Source organism: Odontesthes bonariensis, chromosome 1 (genome assembly GCF_027942865.1).
Source record: "Odontesthes bonariensis isolate fOdoBon6 chromosome 1, fOdoBon6.hap1, whole genome shotgun sequence".
Taxonomy (NCBI): domain Eukaryota; kingdom Metazoa; phylum Chordata; class Actinopteri; order Atheriniformes; family Atherinopsidae; genus Odontesthes; species Odontesthes bonariensis.
This window is the reverse complement of record NC_134506.1, coordinates 40,433,926-40,455,324: the sequence shown is the minus strand read 5'-3', so window position 1 is coordinate 40,455,324 and position 21,399 is coordinate 40,433,926. Positions and strand designations below refer to the sequence as shown.

The window sequence follows — 21,399 nt, the reverse complement described above, 5'->3', positions numbered from 1 at the left end:
GCTGAAATAGAACTTGTTAGGCAGTTGTGTCTTATATCAAGTGTAATGAGATACTCAATGAGACAAATATACTTGGTAAGATTTAGATTTTTTTCCAGTGTACAGATGTGCTAAAAGTTCAAGCAACAGTTGAATGTGGACATCCGGAATCTGTGAGAGAGCTGCTGCTTTTTTTCCCCCTTCGAGGCAGAACAAGTCATATTTTTTAATGTTATGATGACGAGCCGATGCGTGGGCCGGTGTGAAGTGCGAGTGGGAGTGATTCGAGTGTTGGAAGACAAACACGCTCGGCTGAAGGAGGTTCGGACGCTTCACAGATACACACACACACACGGGCAGCCTCCAATCTGCATGTTAATCCTGGGGCCTGATTGAGTCGGGCTCATTGAGGCCTCTCCAGGATCAGCGCAGCCCTTCTTTGCCGTGCACCCCAGACTCTGAAGCACCTCATTAGTCCATAATGCCATGCACAGACACAAGGGCCAAGAGGCTGCGCCGACTGTGGAGGACGACCAAACCGTCTCCGACTGTCATCACAAAAATCTACAACAGTAACCGATGGTACCGCGACGCTGCGCGATGAAATATCATCCACGACGTTAGGAAAACGTGGCGTTAAATGAACAAAACGCACTTTAAATGGGCAACACGCAGTCTCTTATATGCATTTTAAAAGAGAAGTTACTGACTTTGCCTCCACGTTCATCAATATTTATTAACAGCGCCGTTGTACAGACGAGTTTCTTTCCGTTCAGGCAAACAGCTGCGTTAAAGGGATAGTTCGCCTCTTTTGACATGAAGCTGTATGACATCCCATATTAGCAACATCATTTATGAACATTTTCTTACCCCCTGCTGCGTCCTGTGAGCCGAGTTCCAGCCTCGTTTTGGTGTTGACGAAAGTAGTCCGGCTAGTTGGCTGGGGTTTAAAAAATAAAGCGTTTTGCTTCTCAAAACAATATGCGTTCAAAAGAGTAAAACATTTGCATCACAAAATCGTTCTCCAGAAAAAGTCAGACCTCACAATCGCTTGGCGCTATTTTCTCTCCCTTCGTATCACTGCCTGCTGCCGCCTGTGATGCAAATGTATTACTCTTTTGAACGCATATTGTTTAGAGAAGCAAAACGCTTTATTTTTTAAACCCCAGCCAACTAGCCGGACTACTTTCATCAACACCAAAACGAGGCTGGAACTCGGCTCACAGGACGCAGGGGGTAAGAAAATGTTCATAAATGATATTGCTACTATGGGATGTCATACAGCTTCATGTCAAAAGAGGCGAATTATCCCTTTAAAGCCTGTTGTGACACGGGGAGACTTTGAAAAGTGGATTCGAGCTTATTTCCCGACTCATCTAGACTACTGCGATGCTTTTTATGTTGGCGTTATCCAGGCTCCCCTTTCACGCCTTTAGCTCATCCAGAATGATGCTGCTCGCCTTTTAACCGGAGTGCACATGCGTGACCATATTTCAACAGTTCCCTCTCTGTGCCTAAGGGCTGCTGATCATCTCAGCCTCGCTTATCTCAAATATTTGGTAGAAACTAAGAGAAGATCGGGCTTTCGCAATCACAGCTCCCAAACTGGGGTTCCAGTTGCATTTAGATGTTAGGCAGACTCCTTCTCTGACCATTTTTACATCTCTTTTATCACAACTTGAGCTGTTGAACTCTTATTTCCAGTTGTTGTTTAGTTTATGTATATATGTATATATGTGTGTGTGTGTGTGTGTTTGAGTGTGCAGCACTCTGGTCAACCCTGTTGTTTTAAATGTGCATTATAAATAAAGTTGTACTACAATTACAATATTTTGTGTCCTGAATATATAAATGTGACTTGTTTGTTGCTTCGGGCCATAAAGTGTCAGCGTGTTTCCAGACGCTGAAGGAACAGCCTCTACGTGACCCTCATGGGATGTGAGAGCAGGCAGAAGCTTAGTGTGAGGTACTAATTGTGACCAGGGACCAAGCCTTGGTGGTGACAGGAGTCCTGACAGATGCTGAATATTAGCGTTTACATTACAGCGATCAAGGAAAGGTTAGATTAAAAGCATGTGCCAAAATAAACTGCCTGTTCTTTTAAATGGTTTTAGACTGGAAAAAGCAAAACTTAATATTTTCAAACTGGAGCAATCACACATTTAACACTAACATTTGTGTAAATGTATTCAACAATGCAGAAAACTACTCCAGGTACTGTGTTAGTGCAGCATAAAGGTCGAGGATATCCTCTTTTATTAACGCCCTGCATGCAAGATGCAACATGGAGGTGACCTGCAGGGGCAGCGTAGGGGAAAACGTGTCCAGATATCCGACGCTCTTGATTTAAAGGCCACGAAATGGCATCTGTGATGTCACAGCTGTTAATTTTTCCCAAATACAAACCAACTTGTCTTCATGTTTTATCATTAAAAGGAATCCTTAAGTGTTGTTCAGTATGAGTTTGAGTGTGCTGCCTCCACTAGCATGCAGGGTCCTCCGTATGGCAGCTGGATGAACAATTATCCAAACAACAGAACCAGTTTTCTATCTAAGTGGGAAGATTAAAAAGTAGAAATTAAGATTTACTCGGCTTGTTCACTCAATGTCACTTAACACAAATGATCCTTCTGTTCAACTACAGCTGAAGAGCCCCGGATTCGCTCGCCTAATTTAAAAAAAGTCATGAGGTCAATCACCTCGATCCGATTGGTCGGTGCCGGCGCGGCAGGTTCTAAAGCCGACTTTGACCAGCAAAGTACAGCAGTGGACGCACGCTTTCACTCAACAACACCCCATCCAGCGGAAGGAGGGATTCCCGTGGATGCGATGCGCCAAAAACGCTCGATGGTTCAACTTTCCTCTGCGAAGCTACACCAGCAAAGCAAAGGTTCCAGAACTCGACTCGACACGAGACGTCGCTCCATTCAAAGTGAAACAAACGCTGAACCCTGAAACATACATGTGGTGTCCTGACTTCGAGTTACCGTGAAGCTGCTGATACTTCAGAGCAGTGACGGCTCAGCTGGCTGCTTCATTAAAGGGATAGTTCGCCTCTTTTGACATGAAGCTGTATGACATCCCACATTAGCAATATCATTTATGAACATCTTCTTACCCCCTGCTGCGTCCTGTGAGCAGAGTTCCAGCCTCGTTTTGGTGTTGACGAAGGTAGTCCGGCTAGTTGGATGGGGCCACAAAAATAAAGCGTTTTGTTTCTCAAAACAATATGCGTTCAAAAGAGTAATACATTTGCATCACAAAATCATTCTCCAGGAAAAAGTCAGACCTCACAATCGCTTGGCCCTATTTTCTCTCCCTTCGTATCACTGCCTGCTGTGCAGACCGAGCAGTAAACACCGTAACAGATGCGGCTGTCGCTAGGTGGCTGAACGCAGTGATATGAAGGGAGAGAGAAAATAGGGCCAAGCGATTGTGAGGTCTGACTTTTTCCTGGAGAATGATTTTGTGATGCAAATGTATTACTCTTTTGAACGCATATTGTTTTGAGAAACAAAACGCTTTATTTTTGTGGCCCCAGCCAACTAGCCGGATTACCTTCATCAACACCAAAACGAGGCTGGAACTCGGCTCACAGGACGCAGCAGGGGGTAAGAAAATGTTCATAAATGATGTTGCTAATATGGGATGTCATACAGCTTCATGTCAAAAGAGGCGAACTATCCCTTTAAGATTTGATCCAGATTCAGTTTGAATCAACACGTCGGGTCGTCACATTGACTCAGTGCGGAAGTGTCTATTAGCAATAGCTGAAATGGGTACAGCGCCACCTATCCTACCGGGGTATGACACGCTTTGTGCCTCTGATTCGATTCATTCACCGCCATTAGGGATGCAAATGATCGATTAATTCATTAATCATTAGTTGATTGACCTTATCAATCGATTAACGATTAAACTGATAAGCGGCTTTTTTCCTGAGAATGTAAATTTCTCACCGTATCAATAGTGTCTTTAACATAAAAAGCAAAATATTGCTTATTTACTGAATAAAAATGCACAATTGATGTTTTATCGTACCAGTTAGGATACCGTGCAGATAATGGCATTTATGTAGTTTGACAAAATAAATTATGCACAGAAAATTTGTTTGTGTCAGGTCTAGCTCTCGCGGCTGGCGAGAATCTCGGGTCACGTTAAAGTACGTCCTGTGGGAAACGGTCTTAGATCACAATGTTCAATTAGTCGACAATTAATTTCATTTAGTCGAGTAAATTCTTATCGACAATTAATCGATAGTCGATTAACCGTTTACATCCCTAACCGCCATATATCCAAGGATAATCACCTTTGCTCAACTCAGTCTTATTGTAATTTAGCCAATAATCCGATCCTTTCAGTAAAGTGTTGTTAAATTTTAACATACGACTCACCTTCGGCGTGGTGGTGAAGCGACTTCTGTAGTTTTTCTGCCAGCGGGGCCATCAAAGGTTTGATTTTGTTCTTTGCTGCAATTAAGAGAATCGTCACTCGTACAAATTTAACGTGAGATCTGGTCTGAGAGGCTCTTTTTTTGCACATTAAGTGTTGTGCAGCTGCGTCGTCGTGCTTTTAAACTGAACAAAACACGCCAACCAGAGTAATGAGCCTCCATAAAACACAAGTTAAGACTTATTGTGTAGCACAGTGGTTATATGTTCAGTGCTGGAACAACACAATGAAATTAGGTACAAAATAAAAATATCAACACTTTTAAAAGTGCTTAACTCTGATGTGAATAGTGTTACAGTTTCTTATATTCAGCCTTTAGATCACCATAAATGATGCAGCCGAGACCTTCTTTGAGACTCACATCTGTTTGATAATAACAAGACAGAAACAAGGGAGGAAGATGCACAAACAGAGCACTGAAACAACAGTCAGCGTGCGACCGAACGACACAGAAACGCAAAACCACATGCAGACTGAAAGAGAAGCGTCCACTGTAAACACAAACTGTCAGACTGAGCGCAACGACACCGAGCTGGAGAGTCAACACATGACACAGAAGCGGCGTTTTTACAGCTTACCTTTACTCTGCACAAGCCCCTCCCCTCTGACGTCACCATTAAAGGACGTCTCTGATTGGCAGACGCACAACAGAAAATATCCGACATTAATCAGTCACCTCCAGTCATGCAGCTCTTGAATGTGTCAATGTCTTTACATGTAAAAGGCTTCCCAGTGAAGCTCGAAAGGCAAAGGATTGTCCGTCACGTGTTTTTAAGGAGAAAAAATAAAACATCGACAAAGAATTTCTCCAAACTAAAGCAAACAAAGGTGGCACGAACCTGCAGTACAGCAATGAGCCAAAACATTACGTTCTTTTTCCAAAAAACTCCAGAATACCTCTGAAGAAGTCTTTCGATATCAGGCACAATGGCTGTGTTCGAAACCGCCTATTTCTCCTACTACTCATACTAACTTTAACTTTTTTTAAGTTCCCGGATACATACTAGATTCTCCGAAATGTTGGGTATGCATCATGAGGTTACTACTCATACTCAAACTACCCAAGATGCAACGTAACGTGACGTCGCCGATCGTCATTTCCTGTCAAAACGGCAGTTTCAAGCTAGCTACAACGAGGGTAGGTTCACTTCCTGTTTTCAAAACAAAAGCACCAATTGTATCGTAATGGCTTTCCCTATGATAAAAGGCAACGGGTATTTTATTTTGTGAAAGTAACCGGAAGTGCGTTGCTCCCTGCGGCTAGCTTTAGTAGCGCCGAATTCGTGGAAACAAAATTGTAAATAGCCGGTATTTTGTCAGGTTTTCAACACGTTGGGGATCTAAACGACTACTTTCTCGCCTGAAAATGTTTCAAATGTTGCTAAAGTTATATATTTACAGAGTTTAGAGCTTAAGCGAAATCAGATTTCGGCTCGGGCAGAAGCGAAATGCATTGTGGGTAAACGCTCTGCATACTGTCTGATCGATGAGTATGCCGTTTGCAAGTATGTAGTATGTAGTATATAGTATGCAGTATGTAGTATGCCGTTTGCAAGTATGTAGTATGTAGTATGCAGTATGCAGTATGTAGTATGTAGTATGCAGTATGCAGTATGTAGTATGTAGTACGTAATATGCAGTATGTAGTATGTAGTATGCAGTATGCAGTATGTAGTATGTAGTACGTAATATGCAGTATGTAGTATGTAGTACGTAATATGCAGTATGTAGTATGTAGTATGCAGTATGCAGTATGTAGTATGCAGTATGTAGTATGCAGTATGCAGTATGTAGTATGTAGTATGTAGTATATAGTATGCAGTATGTAGTATGCCGTTTGCAAGTATGTAGTATGTAGTATGCAGTATGCAGTATGTAGTATGTAGTATGCAGTATGCAGTATGTAGTATGTAGTACGTAATATGCAGTATGTAGTATGTAGTATGCAGTATGCAGTATGTAGTATGTAGTATGCAGTATGCAGTATGTAGTATGTAGTACGTAATATGCAGTATGTAGTATGTAGTATGCAGTATGCAGTATGTAGTATGCAGTATGTAGTATGCAGTATGCAGTATGTAGTATGTAGTATGTAGTATGTAGTATGCAGTATGCAGTATGTAGTATGCAGTATGTAGTATGCAGTATGCAGTATGTAGTATGCAGTATGTAATATGCAGTATGTAGTATGTAGTATGCAGTATGCAGTATGTGGTATGCAGTATGTAGTATGTAGTATGCAGTATGCAGTATGCAGTATGTAGTATGCAGTATGTAGTATGTAGTATGCAGTATGCAGTATGTGGTATGCAGTATGTAGTATGTAGTATGCAGTATGTAGTATGCAGTATGCAGTATGCAGTATGCAGTATGTAGTATGCAGTATGCAGTATGTAGTATGCAGTATGCAGTATGCAGTATGTAGTATGCAGTATGCAGTATGTAGTATGTAGTATGCAGTATGCAGTATGTAGTATGCAGTATGTAGTACGTAATATGCAGTATGTAGTATGTAGTATGCAGTATGCAGTATGTAGTATGCAGTATGCAGTATGTAGTATGCAGTATGTAGTATGTAGTATGCAGTATGCAGTATGTAGTATGCAGTATGTAGTATGCAGTATGCAGTATGTAGTATGTAGTATGCAGTATGTAGTATGTAGTATGCAGTATGTAGTATGCAGTATGTAGTATGCAGTATGCAGTATGTAGTATGCAGTATGTAATATGCAGTATGTAGTATGCAGTATGTGGTATGCAGTATGTAGTATGCAGTATGTAGTATGCAGTATGTAGTATGCAGTATGCAGTATGTAGTATGCAGTATGCAGTATGTAGTATGTAGTATGCAGTATGCAGTATGTAGTATATGCAGTATGCAGTATGCAGTATGCAGTATGTAGTATGCAGTATGTAATATGCAGTATGCAGTATGTAGTATGCAGTATGCAGTATGCAGTATGCAGTATGTAGTATGTAGTATGCAGTATGTAGTATGTAGTATGCAGTATGCAGTATGCAGTATGTAGTATGTAGTATATGCAGTATGTAGTATGCAGTATGCAGTATGCAGTATGTAGTATGCAGTATGTAATATGCAGTATGCAGTATGTAGAATACAGTATGCAGTATGCAGTATGCAGTATGCAGTATGTAGTATGCAGTATGCAGTATGTAGTATGCAGTATGTAGTATGCAGTATGCAGTATGTAGTATGCAGTATGTAATATGCAGTATGTAGTATGCAGTATGTGGTATGCAGTATGTAGTATGCAGTATGTAGTATGCAGTATGTAGTATGCAGTATGCAGTATGTAGTATGCAGTATGCAGTATGCAGTATGTAGTATGTAGTATGCAGTATGCAGTATGTAGTATATGCAGTATGCAGTATGCAGTATGCAGTATGTAGTATGCAGTATGTAATATGCAGTATGCAGTATGTAGTATGCAGTATGCAGTATGCAGTATGCAGTATGTAGTATGTAGTATGCAGTATGCAGTATGCAGTATGCAGTATGTAGTATGTAGTATGCAGTATGCAGTATGCAGTATGTAGTATGTAGTATGCAGTATGCAGTATGCAGTATGCAGTATGTAGTATGTAGTATATGCAGTATGTAGTATGCAGTATGCAGTATGTAGAATACAGTATGCAGTATGCAGTATGCAGTATGCAGTATGTAGTATGTAGTAGGCGGTTTCGAACACAGCCACAGACTGTTGTGGTCCATTTTTTTAACTGTTTAAGCTGTGCAGCAGTGGACCCGACTTGTTTCCGGCCTGGTTTGTCTTTAATCTGACCACAGTTGGGTGTTGAAACCCCCTCCGGGATCAGAGAGTTTCGGCCTCGTTAAAACCACCCAGTTTGGCAGATTTCTTCTGCATCCAACACACTGACTGTGAGGATGAACTCATCCATTAATCGTGTCCCAAAGTGCATCGTTTATAGAAAATAATCAAAGTTTCTATGTTCATTCGTAAGTTGTAATGTTTTGGCTCATCGGTTTATATCACTTTTTTTTTAGCTTTTAATCAGACAACAGCTGGTAAGAACAGATGATAATCCATCTATGAAACACAGTGGAGAAGTGAATCTGAATCGCCTTGAACAAATAAATGTGACACACGATGAGAAACACAACAGCCAGGATCTTTATTTCCCTTACCTCCTCTGATTTTCTTCGCTCGGGGGGTTTTAATGGCCCCTCTAAGGGCTGCTTCTAGGATGGAAACCACAGACACGATTTTAACTGTCATAAACTAATGTTCTACGGCAGGACTTCTTCTTTTTTTTTTTTTTTTTTTTTAAACACTTCTGGCCATAAAATCTGCTCAAAGTCTTTCAAACCAACAGAAACCTTAAAGTGATACTCCGGAGTAGATTCACCCTGGGGTCATTTGAACCGTGACATCCAGCCAAGTAGCCCACCCGAAGTTTTTCCGATATTGGCTGAACATCAGCTGAGTTACTGAGTTATCCCGAATAGCTTAGTACAAGCGCTAACGGATCCTGGCAGTATCTCCAAAATTAACACACTAAAATCACATGCCATGACACCAAACTTCTACAGTAGTACAAATATGGTCTGTACTCACAAAACGATGCATTTGGAAGTTTGTACATAGTCCAGGAGTTTATTATTATCAACACAAGCCTGATAGCTTCTCTGCTGCTAAAGCTGCGTCGACGTCACTTCCTTGATCTGGGAGCTTCAAAGTAAGATGAGGGTTGATCTACTACTGTAGACAACAAAGCAAGGCTGCTCAATTTCTCCATTGATAAAATAAATTTACAACTCTACAACAAAAAAAATCATAAAAAAAATTCATGTAGAATATAGCATATACTTTGCTATATTCTACAACATCTAACTTGAGGAAATATGTAGCGGTAAGTTTCCAAAATTCGTTTTTTTTCCCCCATTTTTAGGTTATATATGGGTTACATATGTTTTAAACATTACCAAAGTCTCTTTTGTTTTTTATTGAAGTTCTTGAATTTACCTGAATTATTTTAATTTAAGCTATTTTGTAATTAATTAATTAATTTTTAATTTATTTTATCAATTGGATGAACTCTAATTTGCCTAAAGATGATTATTTAGTATTTTTGTCTGTCTGATTGAACGCTTGTGTTAACAAATAAATCAATATTTACTCAGTACTTGAGCACTTTTATACTCCTACTCAAGTAATTATTTGGATGACTACTTTTTACTTTTACTTGAGTACAATTTTTGGCTACTCTACCCACCTCTGGGTACAACACGGGTTTATCTATCAGGAAGCGCGTTCTGGTCCTGTTCGTGTCTCAGTGCACAGTCCAGCTGCGTGAGGCTGGTCTCTGCTGGGGTCCCACTGCCAGATAAAGAGCTTGGTCTGCCACACGCCGGCTCTTATCCAGCTTTTATTAGCCTGTATTGAAAAGCTGATTAAGGATCAGTGGTGGCCGAGCGCTGTGAGAGCGAGGAGCTCGAGGACAGGCTGAAGGTCGCCGTTGTTCATCTCACCACTGTCCTGACTTACAGGACAGGACAGGACAGAGCTGAGTCACTGCCGGCTTTGCTGCAACGTGAAGCTGCATCATTTAGTCAGTCAACAGAAGTTTGACTGTTCCCAGCTCTCCAATGTGAGGAAATGCGGATTCAACAGAAAAATAATCCAGTTTTTATAACCAGCATGTGAAAATCTGTTGAAAATCAGATTTAAGGGTTTATAAGTTGTTAACCAGTTTAACAGACGATGATACATTGGAGATAACGGAGTGAATCATTCATACAGATAAGTTTTGTGTCGTCTATTTACATCTTCTTTCTGTTACTTTAGTGCATAAACCATTAAATGTTGCTATAATCACACCCCATCATGGGTAATGAAAGAAACAAAGGAGGAATGAAGCATTAACAGTCAATTTCTGAAGTATTTCTCCATCTTCGTATAAGAGCGAAAGGGGGCAATTTTACAGTTGATATACGACTTAAAAACTTGCAGAAACGATGGTGAAATACCTTCTCCCAGAGGGTCCAGAGTGTGGATCATCAGCTGGAAGATGGTGCTCCGCAGCGAGGTGTTGTGTAGGGAAGCGGAGCTGCCGCCTCGCTGCAGGACGGGATGCGCCTGCAGACCAGCAGAGAAACGCTCCAACATCAGACTACAGCATTTAACTTGCACTAAACACACAGAGTTTGTTGCACAGAACCACGAACCGTCTGTCGGTGTCTGACACCAGAGCCAGATCAGCAAAGCAGAATCAGCTCAGAAACTCAATCTTACAACAAAGCCAGTCAAAATAGGAAGAAATGCTCTAGTTTTTCATGTAACTAATGTGGAAACTGTCTCTGAGGGCCTCTAACCTGTCTGTAGCAGCATCACTTGCATTAATATTGATTATCAAAGCAAGGCTGGGTGGTGGGAACCTAAATTAAAATCACCGCATTTTTAGGATGAATAGCGATATACACTATAAACCAATATTATGTGCAAACATGGATAAATGTTCCATTTTAATTCAATGCCACACATATCCCAAGTGCTGTGAATTAAATGAATAAATGACCTTATGACTGTGATTAAATGAAAACCCCTCGAGGATTTCCTCCCGTGCTCAACAAAGCACAGCTGTGCAAATAAACAACGAGAGTAGCAGCTCCGTCCCGCTTTGAAATATGCAGCTGCATACTGGACATTGACATGTAAATGAAAAAAAAATAGCTTTAAAAGAAAAAAATCAGACTGCAGCTTTGTTGTTTCAGAGAGAGTCGACGAAGATGAAGCACATCCACGTGCTCATGAGCATTCATGCGGGCCATAGTAGCGACACTTAAGTGTAATTTAGTCATGGTTTGCACAAGATTTGTCACTTGAAAAGCTAAGTTGCAGAGCTGGCAACAATAAAATGAAGCTATAAGCAAGCGCAGCTCAGCTTGTTGCTGACAAACACTGATAGAAATGTGGGGGCGGGGCTACACCGCATGTGTTCCTACTCAAACCGTGTATACACACACATATATATATATACACATATACATATATATATATATATATACACACATATATATATATATACATATGTATACACACATATATTATATACACACATACATATATATATATATACACACACACATATATACATATATATATATATATATATATATATATATATATACATACATACATACATACATATATATATATACATATACACACATAAATAGATATATATATAGATATATATATATAGTACCAAAGTAGTGCCATCTGAACCCCAAAAAAGCATATTTTTATGGTTCTTCATGCTTCCCCAGCTGAGAGAGAAGATCCATCACGACAAGTAAAAGTATGAGCTGAAAGAACTTCACCACGAAAAGTCTTCGATGGACTCTTCATTGCCGTCGTTTCCGTGGTGCCAGCAAACATTTTCAACCCTTTACCCACCCACCACCATGTGTTAAAAAAGGACCTTTTTTACAGGTTTTCTGAGTTTTCTGAGTAGCTGCACATGATCGACCTGTGTTGATCTAACGTGGAAGCGGTTATGAATAATTCAGAGATGCATTAGTGGGTATGTTTCATTAGCTTCGGCTACCAACGGATCCTTCCAGGTGAACACTTTCAGGCTTCACTGGTGCACATCTGTTTAACCAGAGAGCTGCTGTGTGACTGGTGTGGCGTTGGTAGGAATTCTCCAATGCCATTTTACCATCTATAAGTGTTGGATTTTGGTTTTAAACTACATCCCTGAAATGCCTCGTCCTCTTCTGCAGGAGATGTGATGGAAGACGCCAATCTGTTAGCCTTCGCTTGACTCACTCGTTTAAGCGTGATGCCTTCTTGCAGCAGACTCTCTTTTTAAGAACGGTTAGAGTAGCAAATTGAGCCAGAGACAAACTGCTGTTTAAAAAAAAAAACAATGAGAAAGGACCCTTTGTTCCCTCTATAATGCAGAGTTTTATCAAACTTATGACAGAATCTTGAAAGATATGCAGTGATTCTATTAAAACACCAAACAGGATCCAAACTGAAGGTGAATTAGGTCAAATTGTCTGAAACGTGAAGCTGTGAGTGAGGGTTTTCGCACCTTGAGTCTTGCTTTCTCCTCTTGCGTTTCCGGCTGCTGGTTGTTGCTCTGAGGGCCGCTCTGAGGAGGCGTGGCTTCCGGTTTGGATTTGTCTTCAGCTTTCGATGGTGCAGCAGGAGGAGGTTCAGCCTCACTCTCCTGTGGAGTGAGTCAGAGTCAGCCATTCAATTCACTACACATATACATATATAGGAAAACTTATTTGGCATCACATTGCTCAGTGACAGACTCTGTGGTTTACGGATGTATGCGCTTGCCTTCCATTATCAACAACAAAAACATGTTTAATTCAATCCTGATGGTTTAGATTGGCATGAAACTCTCTAAACTGATATCACATCTGTTGTCTGTGTCAACAATCTCTGAGTGAAGTGGCGGGACATTTCCAGACTATCTGTTTAGACAGGACAAAAGACTACAATAATTCAGTAATCTAGTTAAAACTACACGCCTAAATGGGTTTCTCGCTATCAGCAAAATAAACATGTCACAAACCTTAAGCCTCGTTGTGTCTCCTTTATTACCTCTTCCTGTGGCGCCGTGTCAAAGTCCAGCTTTTAAACCTTCATCATTTCTGCTGACACTGACTATGGGGTTCATACAGCTAAATTAAGTTGTGTTTTCTTCTCATATTTAGCCAGAAAGGTTCCCGCTTGGATTTGAGATCTCATCGTTCAGGCTGTCTTGGACAAAAAAAATGTTTGATAAAAACGAACACAAAGCAAAACCTGCTTAATTTAGAGGGCTAGCGGTTTATCTTTCCAGGGCTTTAGGAAGGTCAGTTGCCTTTAGATTTAACAATATTGATCAGAATTTGTGTTTAACGGGTCAGCATGGGAGTGTTTCAGAAACCAAATCATTTGTGGCACCCTTCATCTAAACAATCGTGCAACTGTAAATGGCTCCAAGGACAGATTGGATAATGTGTCTTTCCCCCCTTTTTCTGACGGATGTCTTTTGACCCCAATGAAACTCCTTCTGTGATACAACCCCCCCCCACACACACCTTTAAGACCCGCTGCGGCAGCTATTTATCCCTCAAAACCTCTGCTTTCACTTGCTGTGAAAAGACTCATGGTCTTAAGACAGCTTTGGTGTAACTACACCTTTTTCCTCATCTCGTGAATGCAGATCTATGAACGAAGCTAATGTTGTCTACTCACATCTCTGCCCTTCAGCAGCAGACAGAGCAGCTAGCGCCCGATCGTTTTGCCGAGCCGGCTCAGCTGCAGGCCCTTACCAACTTCTCCACCCAGCTGCTGCAAAATTCTTACTTCACCAGTTTCTCAAAGTACCGCACATGCAAATTAGCTATAAAGTCCATCCCATCAGCAGTCGGGATCAGCTCCTCCAAACTTCTGAACACAACTTTCTGCAGATTCAAGGCAAAACTCCTCAGAAACAGGATTGAAGGCAGGTTTTGGTCATGATATGTCTTATAGGTCATAAAAAGAAAACATCTTATGGACGTGTTAGCAAGGCTAAAAACTTGATCTCATCTAATCTGTAGCTGAGTGAGAGTTTAACCTGTTGGCACTCAAACTCTCTTAGCTGCAAACCTGAGATGAAGCTCACCGACATTAGCATAACAACAGACAATCCTTTATCCAAGTCAGCTCCATCTTTGTGGGCAAATCACAGCTGTAAAAACAATCTCACCTACCTACTGTCTAAAAAAACAAACTAAAACAGCAGACGTCAGCGTGGAAGCAATGTTTTAACTAGGGCTGGGTGATTTTACTCGTTATTATCGCGTTAACTCGTTAATTATTTAACCCCGATAAATATTTTATCGCGCATTAATCCAGGTTTTATTTATTTTTAATTCTAAATTTTTTTTAAAGCTTTACATTTACATTTATTATTTATATTTTTATTGTAAAAGTTTCTCACAGGCTTTTATTTTGTAAAAGTCTGTTGCCCTCTGCTGTGGAACCGGAAAAGAAAGTAATCGGCGGATCCACCAAACATGGAGAAGGGTACGGAACTTTTACTCGGCCATTTTCATTTTAAAGTTCTTCCAGACGGCGGAGTCGACAGAACCAAAGTCATCTGTAAACACTGCCAAGTTGAATTGTCTTCTCAGCGTAGTAGTTCCAGTCTAAAATATCACTTAAAGGCAAAACACACAACTGATAGCAGCAAGTCATTCAAGGAAACAGACAGTGGAGCGAGGCTTCTACATAAAAACTACAGAAAGATGCTGATGTTAAAAGTGTGTTTGCACAACAAATGTTATGGCACTTTCATTCATATGGCAGCACATTTAATATAAAACTAAATGCTAAAAGCTATACGCTACTTTTGAATTAATTTTTGGATTTTGCGTACAAATGCGATTAATCGTGATTAATTGGGAAATCATGTGATTAATTAGATTAAACATTTGAATCGTTGCCCAGTCCTAGTTTTAACATGACTGAAACATAGGACGACCTAGTTGTGACCACCATAGATGTATTATGAATAAACATTAATTTACTACGATTGATATCAACAATACGTCAGGAGTCGTACATAAGCATCCAAATCTATAACATATACAAGACAAAATCTGCTCTAGAGTTACACTCATTTTATTTTTGTTGATTCTGATGTTTATTTATATGTTTTATACACACGTTAACACGATTATCGCTGCCCTGTGTGCTGCATGTATTCACGTAGATTCAACAGTAGATCATTGAGCACATCTGGAAAAACATAAAAGCTCTATTTTTTATCAAATTTATGTAGTTTTCTTGGACAAAAAAGCGTATCGGAGGATATTTAAATTCAAGTCATTCTGAGCCCCTACTGTTGCGTCTGGCATCATTGCACTCGGTGTTATTCCTAAGGGAGGACATGCTGACCGCAGACATGCCTCTGACTAATTGGAGAGTGTACTAGTGGTACTTGAAAACACTGAAACACCGTTCTGCTTGTTTATTACGGGCTCAGAAATATGTCGTCAAGTCTGCAGGTGTTCTGCAAGCGAATGAGCCTTGGCTTCTTTTGTCCGGGGTCATTTTAAATAACCATCATTTTCATCACGTGTGTATACGCTGGCATCTCGGGGCTGTGGCGGGAACAGAGTTGCATTCTGTGCGGGACGTCGTCTACAACACCTGGAGTCCTTTCAGTTCAGTATCATCAAAGGATTTCACACAAATGCAGGCTGTCACCTGCTCAGACCCACAAATCACTGTCCCCCTTTTCCAGTGTCTCAGTCCCAAACATGTGGAGATGAAAGGACAGAAAACACACAGAGTGGAGGTGGAAGTCTCCCCGGTAAGAAATGTTCAACATCTGGAGCTGTGTGGCCGTATCCGTCTTTATTAGGGCTGGGCGAGTTAACTCGTTAATTATTTAACGTCGATAAATATTTTATCACACATTAACGCAGGTTTTTTTTATTATTCATTTTTTTATTATTATTTTTGGGGGCTTTTGTGCCTTTAATGGAAAGTTCAGAGAGACAGGAAGCAGGGGGCAGAGAGAGGGGGAACAACACGCAGGACTATAGCCTCGTGTACATGGGGCGCCTGCTCAACCCACTACGCCACGGACCACCCCTGTTTTATTATTTATTTTATTTTGTAAAAGTCTGTTGCCGTCTGCTGCGGAACCGGAAAAGAAAGTAATCGACGGATCCACCAAACATGGAGAAGGGTACGGAACTTTTACTCGGCCATTTTCATTTTAAAGTTCTTCCAGACGGCGGAGTCGACAGAACCAAAGTCATCTGTAAACACTGCCAAGTTGAATTGTCTTCTCAGCGTAGTAGTTCCAGTCTAAAATATCACTTAAAGGCAAAACACACAACTGATAGCAGCAAGTCATTCAAGGAAACAGACAGTGGAGCGAGGCTTCTACATAAAAACTACAGAAAGATGCTGATGTTAAAAGTGTGTTTGCACAACAAATGTTATGGCACTTTCATTCATATGGCAGCACATTTAAAATAAAACTAAATGCTAAACGCTAAACACTACTTTTGGATTCTGTTTTGGGTTTTGCGTAAAAATGCGATTAATCGAGATTAATCAGGGAAATCATGTGATTAATTAGATTACAGATTTGAATCTTTGCCCAGCCCTAACCTTTATGTTTCTTTTCCCCTTTTTCTGGGACTAAATCCCGGGAGTAACTTACTTGATGATAATATATCAGGGTCATCAGGGCTTCACATGAAGCAGTCGTTGTAACTCATCTACATGACAAAAATAACATCCAAGCTTCCTTTGTCACAGCCTCACGTACTGGATAATATTCATTTATTTAATGAAACTGCATGTTGTGATTACAAATTTTGGATTATTTGTGTAAAATTGTGCAACAGTCCCACAGCCTGATGGACACACGACAGAGTGCAAAACCAAAAGTGAGTTTTTGGAGAAGAGCTATGAGAAAAGAAAAGGCAAAGTTAGGGTCTCCCAGCTGAATCTAAAAGGTTTAAAAGACGACCATCAGGAAGCACAGCTTAGCTTCTATTGTGGGACTCCGTGTGGAGCATTTTCTTATTAAGAGTTCTGAAGGTGCATTATTTTACCCGCGACTGAGGTTACCTCGTGTTATTCTGAAGTTTTACAGTTGCTTAATATGTTTTAGTCTGTGTGTGACATGTTGAATGGCTACCTGGCCCGGTGCCGACTCGTTAAGCTGCTGGACAAAACCGTTTTTAAATCACTACTTTTTAAATTCAACATTTCAGGTGATTCTCTTCATTGATATCATCAACAACAGAAACCGGCCGTGCGTTAAAGCGTCTCTCATTGGCATCATTGTTTTTTGGCAAAAGTCACTCAAACAAAGGGAAAACTTAAAAGATGATTATTTAACCATCGTAATACCTCAAAGAAAATCATAACATATTCACCTTTAAAGGTAGGGTAGGAGATCCTGGATTTTGAGTCCAGGGAAGCTGCATTTTGAAAATACACAGGTAAAAAGTCCCAACCCTTTTCTTCAGATTCCCCCCGAAGCCACGCCTCTAGAGTACATGAACGCGCACGAGCACGAAGGTGCACGAGCGTTGTTCTGACAGCAAGCATCGATCGTTGCCGTGTTTAGTATTTAGTATTTAGTATATGCTAACTATACGTTTAATAATGCTAGGTGCTAGCCAAGCTGGCTCTAGTTTAGCTTCCTGCCAAGCTTCTGGACGCGTAATTCGTTCACGGAGCAGGGTACGCACACAGGGGGAGGAGGGGGAGGGAGGAGCAGATTGCAGTTTGATAGACGGCATCAGAATCCAATCATTGTTAACGGTCCGTTCAGTATGATTGGATAGTGTTTTTCCCAGATTGTACGTTCTAGAGGCCACTAAAACTTTTCATATTTGTGTCAAAACTTTTAATTAATTGGTTGCAATGGGGGTGTGAAGAGAATTTCAAGCAATATGTAAAAAAAATGCTCCAGAAAAAGAAGCCCTACCCCACCTTTAAGTACGACGAGCTCATCAACTGACTAATTGTTTTGGCTTTTGTTTATTTTTTACCTCATTTTAGCTCTCGGGAAAAGACTGAAAACTGGGAAAGTTTGCAGTTAAAGGTCAGTGAAGGTGCCATTTTGAGGCTGTAAACGTCAGTTTCGGTTTACAGTTCGTGATCTAATTAACTGTGACAGAAATATGTTCACAGACTGGAATATGCTTTGGAACATCAATGGGAAATATTTGTTTTAATGCTCGTTAAATCCTTCCCCAAAGATGATATCAACTAGAACCCGTGACTGTGAATAACTAGCCCAGCTGTGTGTCCAGATGTGGCGTCCACTGACCTTCTCCGGCTCCTCTGCGCTCCACACCTTGACGATACTCATGTGCTTGTTGAGCTGCGTTTTGACGGCGTGCTCGATCGGCCTGTTGAACTTCATGAAGCACACGTAGCTTATGTAGCCCATCAGAAGCATGATGCTCTCCCACCACATGATCGTGTTGTCCAGGAAGAAGACGATGAGCATGATAAGGTCCAGGATGTAAAAAGTCACGTCCCTGAAGAGAGGCCACCAGGTGAGGTGCAGCATCTCCCGGGAGAAGATGGCGCACATGCCGATCACAAACAGGATGTTGAAGACGGCCGAGCCCACGATGGTGCCGATGCCCACGTTGCTGTGGGAGATGAAAACGCCGATCAGGGAGGTGAAGAGCTCCGGGGCGGAGCCTCCGGCCGCCATGAAGGTGGCCCCCGCCACGTCGTCGGAGATCTCCAGCTTGGTGGTGATGACCTCCAGCGCGGGGACGAAGAACTCGTCACAAACGATGGCCAGGGCGACAAACATGTACGTCATGCCGATGATGTGCAGGACTATCCAGCCTTCTCGCCGCTGCTGCACTGAGAAGATGTCCTCTGGGTAGTCGCCCTTCTTGTGAGGGGGTAGGGTTGGGGGTAGGGGAGGAGCTGTGGTGGTCAGAGGTGGAGGTGGGGGAGTCGGAGGGGGTTTGGGAGGTTGAGGATCTACATAGATACATTGTTCAATATCCGTCCTGTTGACGATCACCACCAAAGGAGGTTTGGTGGTCTCGTGTTCTACAGTCTCCTCCTCCGTCTCGTTGGACGCCGTCACCTCCCGAACGTTGACCTCCAGCACAGCGTCAGCACCTCCCTCTGCTCCGACAGAGCCATCGGTCTGGATGGAGGCTTGCGGCTGCAGCAGCCTGGCCTTCAGAGTCAGCGTGTAGAAGAAACACAGCAGCACGCCCGAGATGAAGAAGAGGACGCGACTGCGCCCGAGTCTCCTCCTCTGAGGCGAGCGCATGTTCACCGTCTGGACTCCAAACAGGAAGTTATGCCAGATGCATTGCTATTCCATCTTCACTCCTGTGCTGTTATGTGGCCAGAAGACGCCACTGACGGAGAATAAACACAAAAACAAAAGTGCGTTTCATCTTTCAGAACAGGCAGCTGCAACCTGTGGAGACTGAGAACAGAAAAGCACGACTGGAAATCACATCATCACGAGCACAAACACAGTTTAATGCACAGTCAGACCCATCTGCTGGAGTGAGGTTTGTGTTTGCTGGGGTGATGGAGGATGCAGGCAGCCACCTGTTGCTATGGCTACATAATCACTCAGGCTTTGGGCTTCTCACAAAAAAAAAATAAGCCAACAGAAACCCGTTAAACGTGTTAAAAACAGTTAGAAAAACCGGACATTCATCAAAGTGAACGCAATTAATTACAAAATGAGCCCGATTCGTTTATCAAGCGTTTCAACCAAAGCGCGCGCACGGAAACATGGACAAAAAAAAAAAAAAAAAAAATGCACACGTGCAGACAAGTGGTCATTGATAAAACATAAATGAACTTAACCCAGTGGTGAATTAAGATCTCAGTTTTGATGAAGCCATCGAGTCTAAGAGTAAAGGAGCGCGTTGGGTTTAATTGCGGGTTAATTGAGGATAACGAAGATTATGACGCAAGGTCGATTCAAAATGTTTAATCCATATTCCTTCACCGGTGGAATATATGTTCAATAACAGAAGAAGAAGGAGCAGGGGTGGGCTGTGCAGTGAGTGGTGCTGCGGGTCTTACCTGTACCGCCGGCTGCTCGGCTCCTCGCCGCGGCGGACCGTCCCTCCAGCTGCGCGCAACGGACGCAGAGATGCTGACTCCGGTTTTTGGGGAACTACAAGGGCGCACGGCATGTCAGGGCTTCGAGGAAGCTCAGCATAATGCCGCTAAGAGGATTAGGAGCGCTAAAACACCTCTCACCTTCCCTTTCGATCATAACGCTGTGTCAGTAAAGCAACGTTCAGACTGCAGGGTGGTGACAGCTGCAGTTTGAGGTGAAACCTCGGAATCCCGTTGGATCCGGAATGAGACGATCAGGGGCCAACGGGACGAGTTCAGGCAGTTTGGGAGTGGTCAGGTGTGGACTCATTTCAGTGAGGCGAACCGACTACAAACCAAACCATGTTTTAAAAAAAAAAAAAGTTTACTTTAACAGTAAACTGTTTACCAGTTAACTCATTAACCATGTTCACAGAAAAGTGTCCACAACTAAAATGAAGTTTGGTAGAAACGACGCTGAAGTCCAGTTTGAGTTTATCAGGGTTAGTGAACAGAGTTTGCACTGAGCCTTAAAACAATATACTGCAGAATGTGACCAAAGGATTGTGCAATCCTAAAACTAAGCAGGAAAAATAAGTTTAATTGTACCAAAACAGTTTACTTTAGCCTAAATGTTCTCCCTTCAGTCCATATTCACCTGCACGGGTGTTTTCTATCTGATTAGAGATTAGTTGAGATTAAAATTGGGCAAACTAACGTTGGAAATGACCTGAAGTAATTCTAATAAAGTGAAATGTAGGAACATAGATGTGGAAGTTGTCCCACCTCATGAAATATTAAGAAAGGTGAGAATATATATATATATAAATATATTTATATATCATAAAAGAAATGCCATATTTGTTAAACAAATAGGATTAAATCTCTTTCAAGTGTGCCTTTTTTTGTAAATTTCTTAAATTCTTGTTCATTTTAATTGCTTTGGGTACATATTGTGATTTATATGTGTACATACACATGTAGTATTTTTATTTGTGTCGTTTTACATTTACTTTCTCTAACCGTTTGGTACTTTTTTCCTGTTCTACACGTGTTTTACTTCCAATTTTTAAGTCCATCTCATCTTAATTTGCAATTGTTTACATGCATTCTTTTGTTTTGGTTGTACAGAGTCCGGCCCACCTGTAAGAAAGGTGCTGCTGTTTGTATTCACGAGCAGAAGTGGGATGGGATATCTTAATTGTAAGTTAAGTAATTCTCTGAATTACTTACCAGTCTGACTCATAATTAATCGAAGGTACCTACATGGACACTGCAACTGAGGTTGCTTTTGAACTATGCGAATAGAATGAGGATAGAGTGTATTTCCTCTCTCAACTGTTACATTAAAGTG

General features: G+C 41.4%; 1 protein-coding gene across 4 annotated transcripts in view; it reads right to left on the bottom strand.

Annotated features, from left to right (window-relative positions):
• The window catches only part of LOC142380948 (sodium/potassium/calcium exchanger 1-like), a 37,459-nt gene extending 17,229 nt beyond the window's left edge, over window positions 1–20,230 (bottom strand). The window contains exons 1-7 of one of the 4 annotated variants that reach the window (XM_075466883.1): window positions 20,028–20,230; window positions 18,274–19,413; window positions 12,514–12,651; window positions 10,442–10,550; window positions 8,600–8,653; window positions 5,010–5,060; window positions 4,374–4,448 (exon numbers count right to left, since the gene is read on the bottom strand). In XM_075466883.1, coding sequence (XP_075322998.1) covers window positions 4,374–4,448; window positions 5,010–5,060; window positions 8,600–8,653; window positions 10,442–10,550; window positions 12,514–12,651; window positions 18,274–19,251 — 1,405 coding nt within the window. In that variant the 5' untranslated portion in view covers window positions 19,252–19,413; window positions 20,028–20,230. Of the gene's footprint in view, window positions 1–4,373; window positions 4,449–5,009; window positions 5,061–8,599; window positions 8,654–10,441; window positions 10,551–12,513; window positions 12,652–18,273; window positions 19,497–20,027 lie in introns of those variants that run through there. The other 3 variants (XM_075466884.1, XM_075466882.1, XM_075466885.1) reach the window with 3 other exon arrangements.
• Between the last annotated feature and the right edge of the window lie 1,169 nt (window positions 20,231–21,399).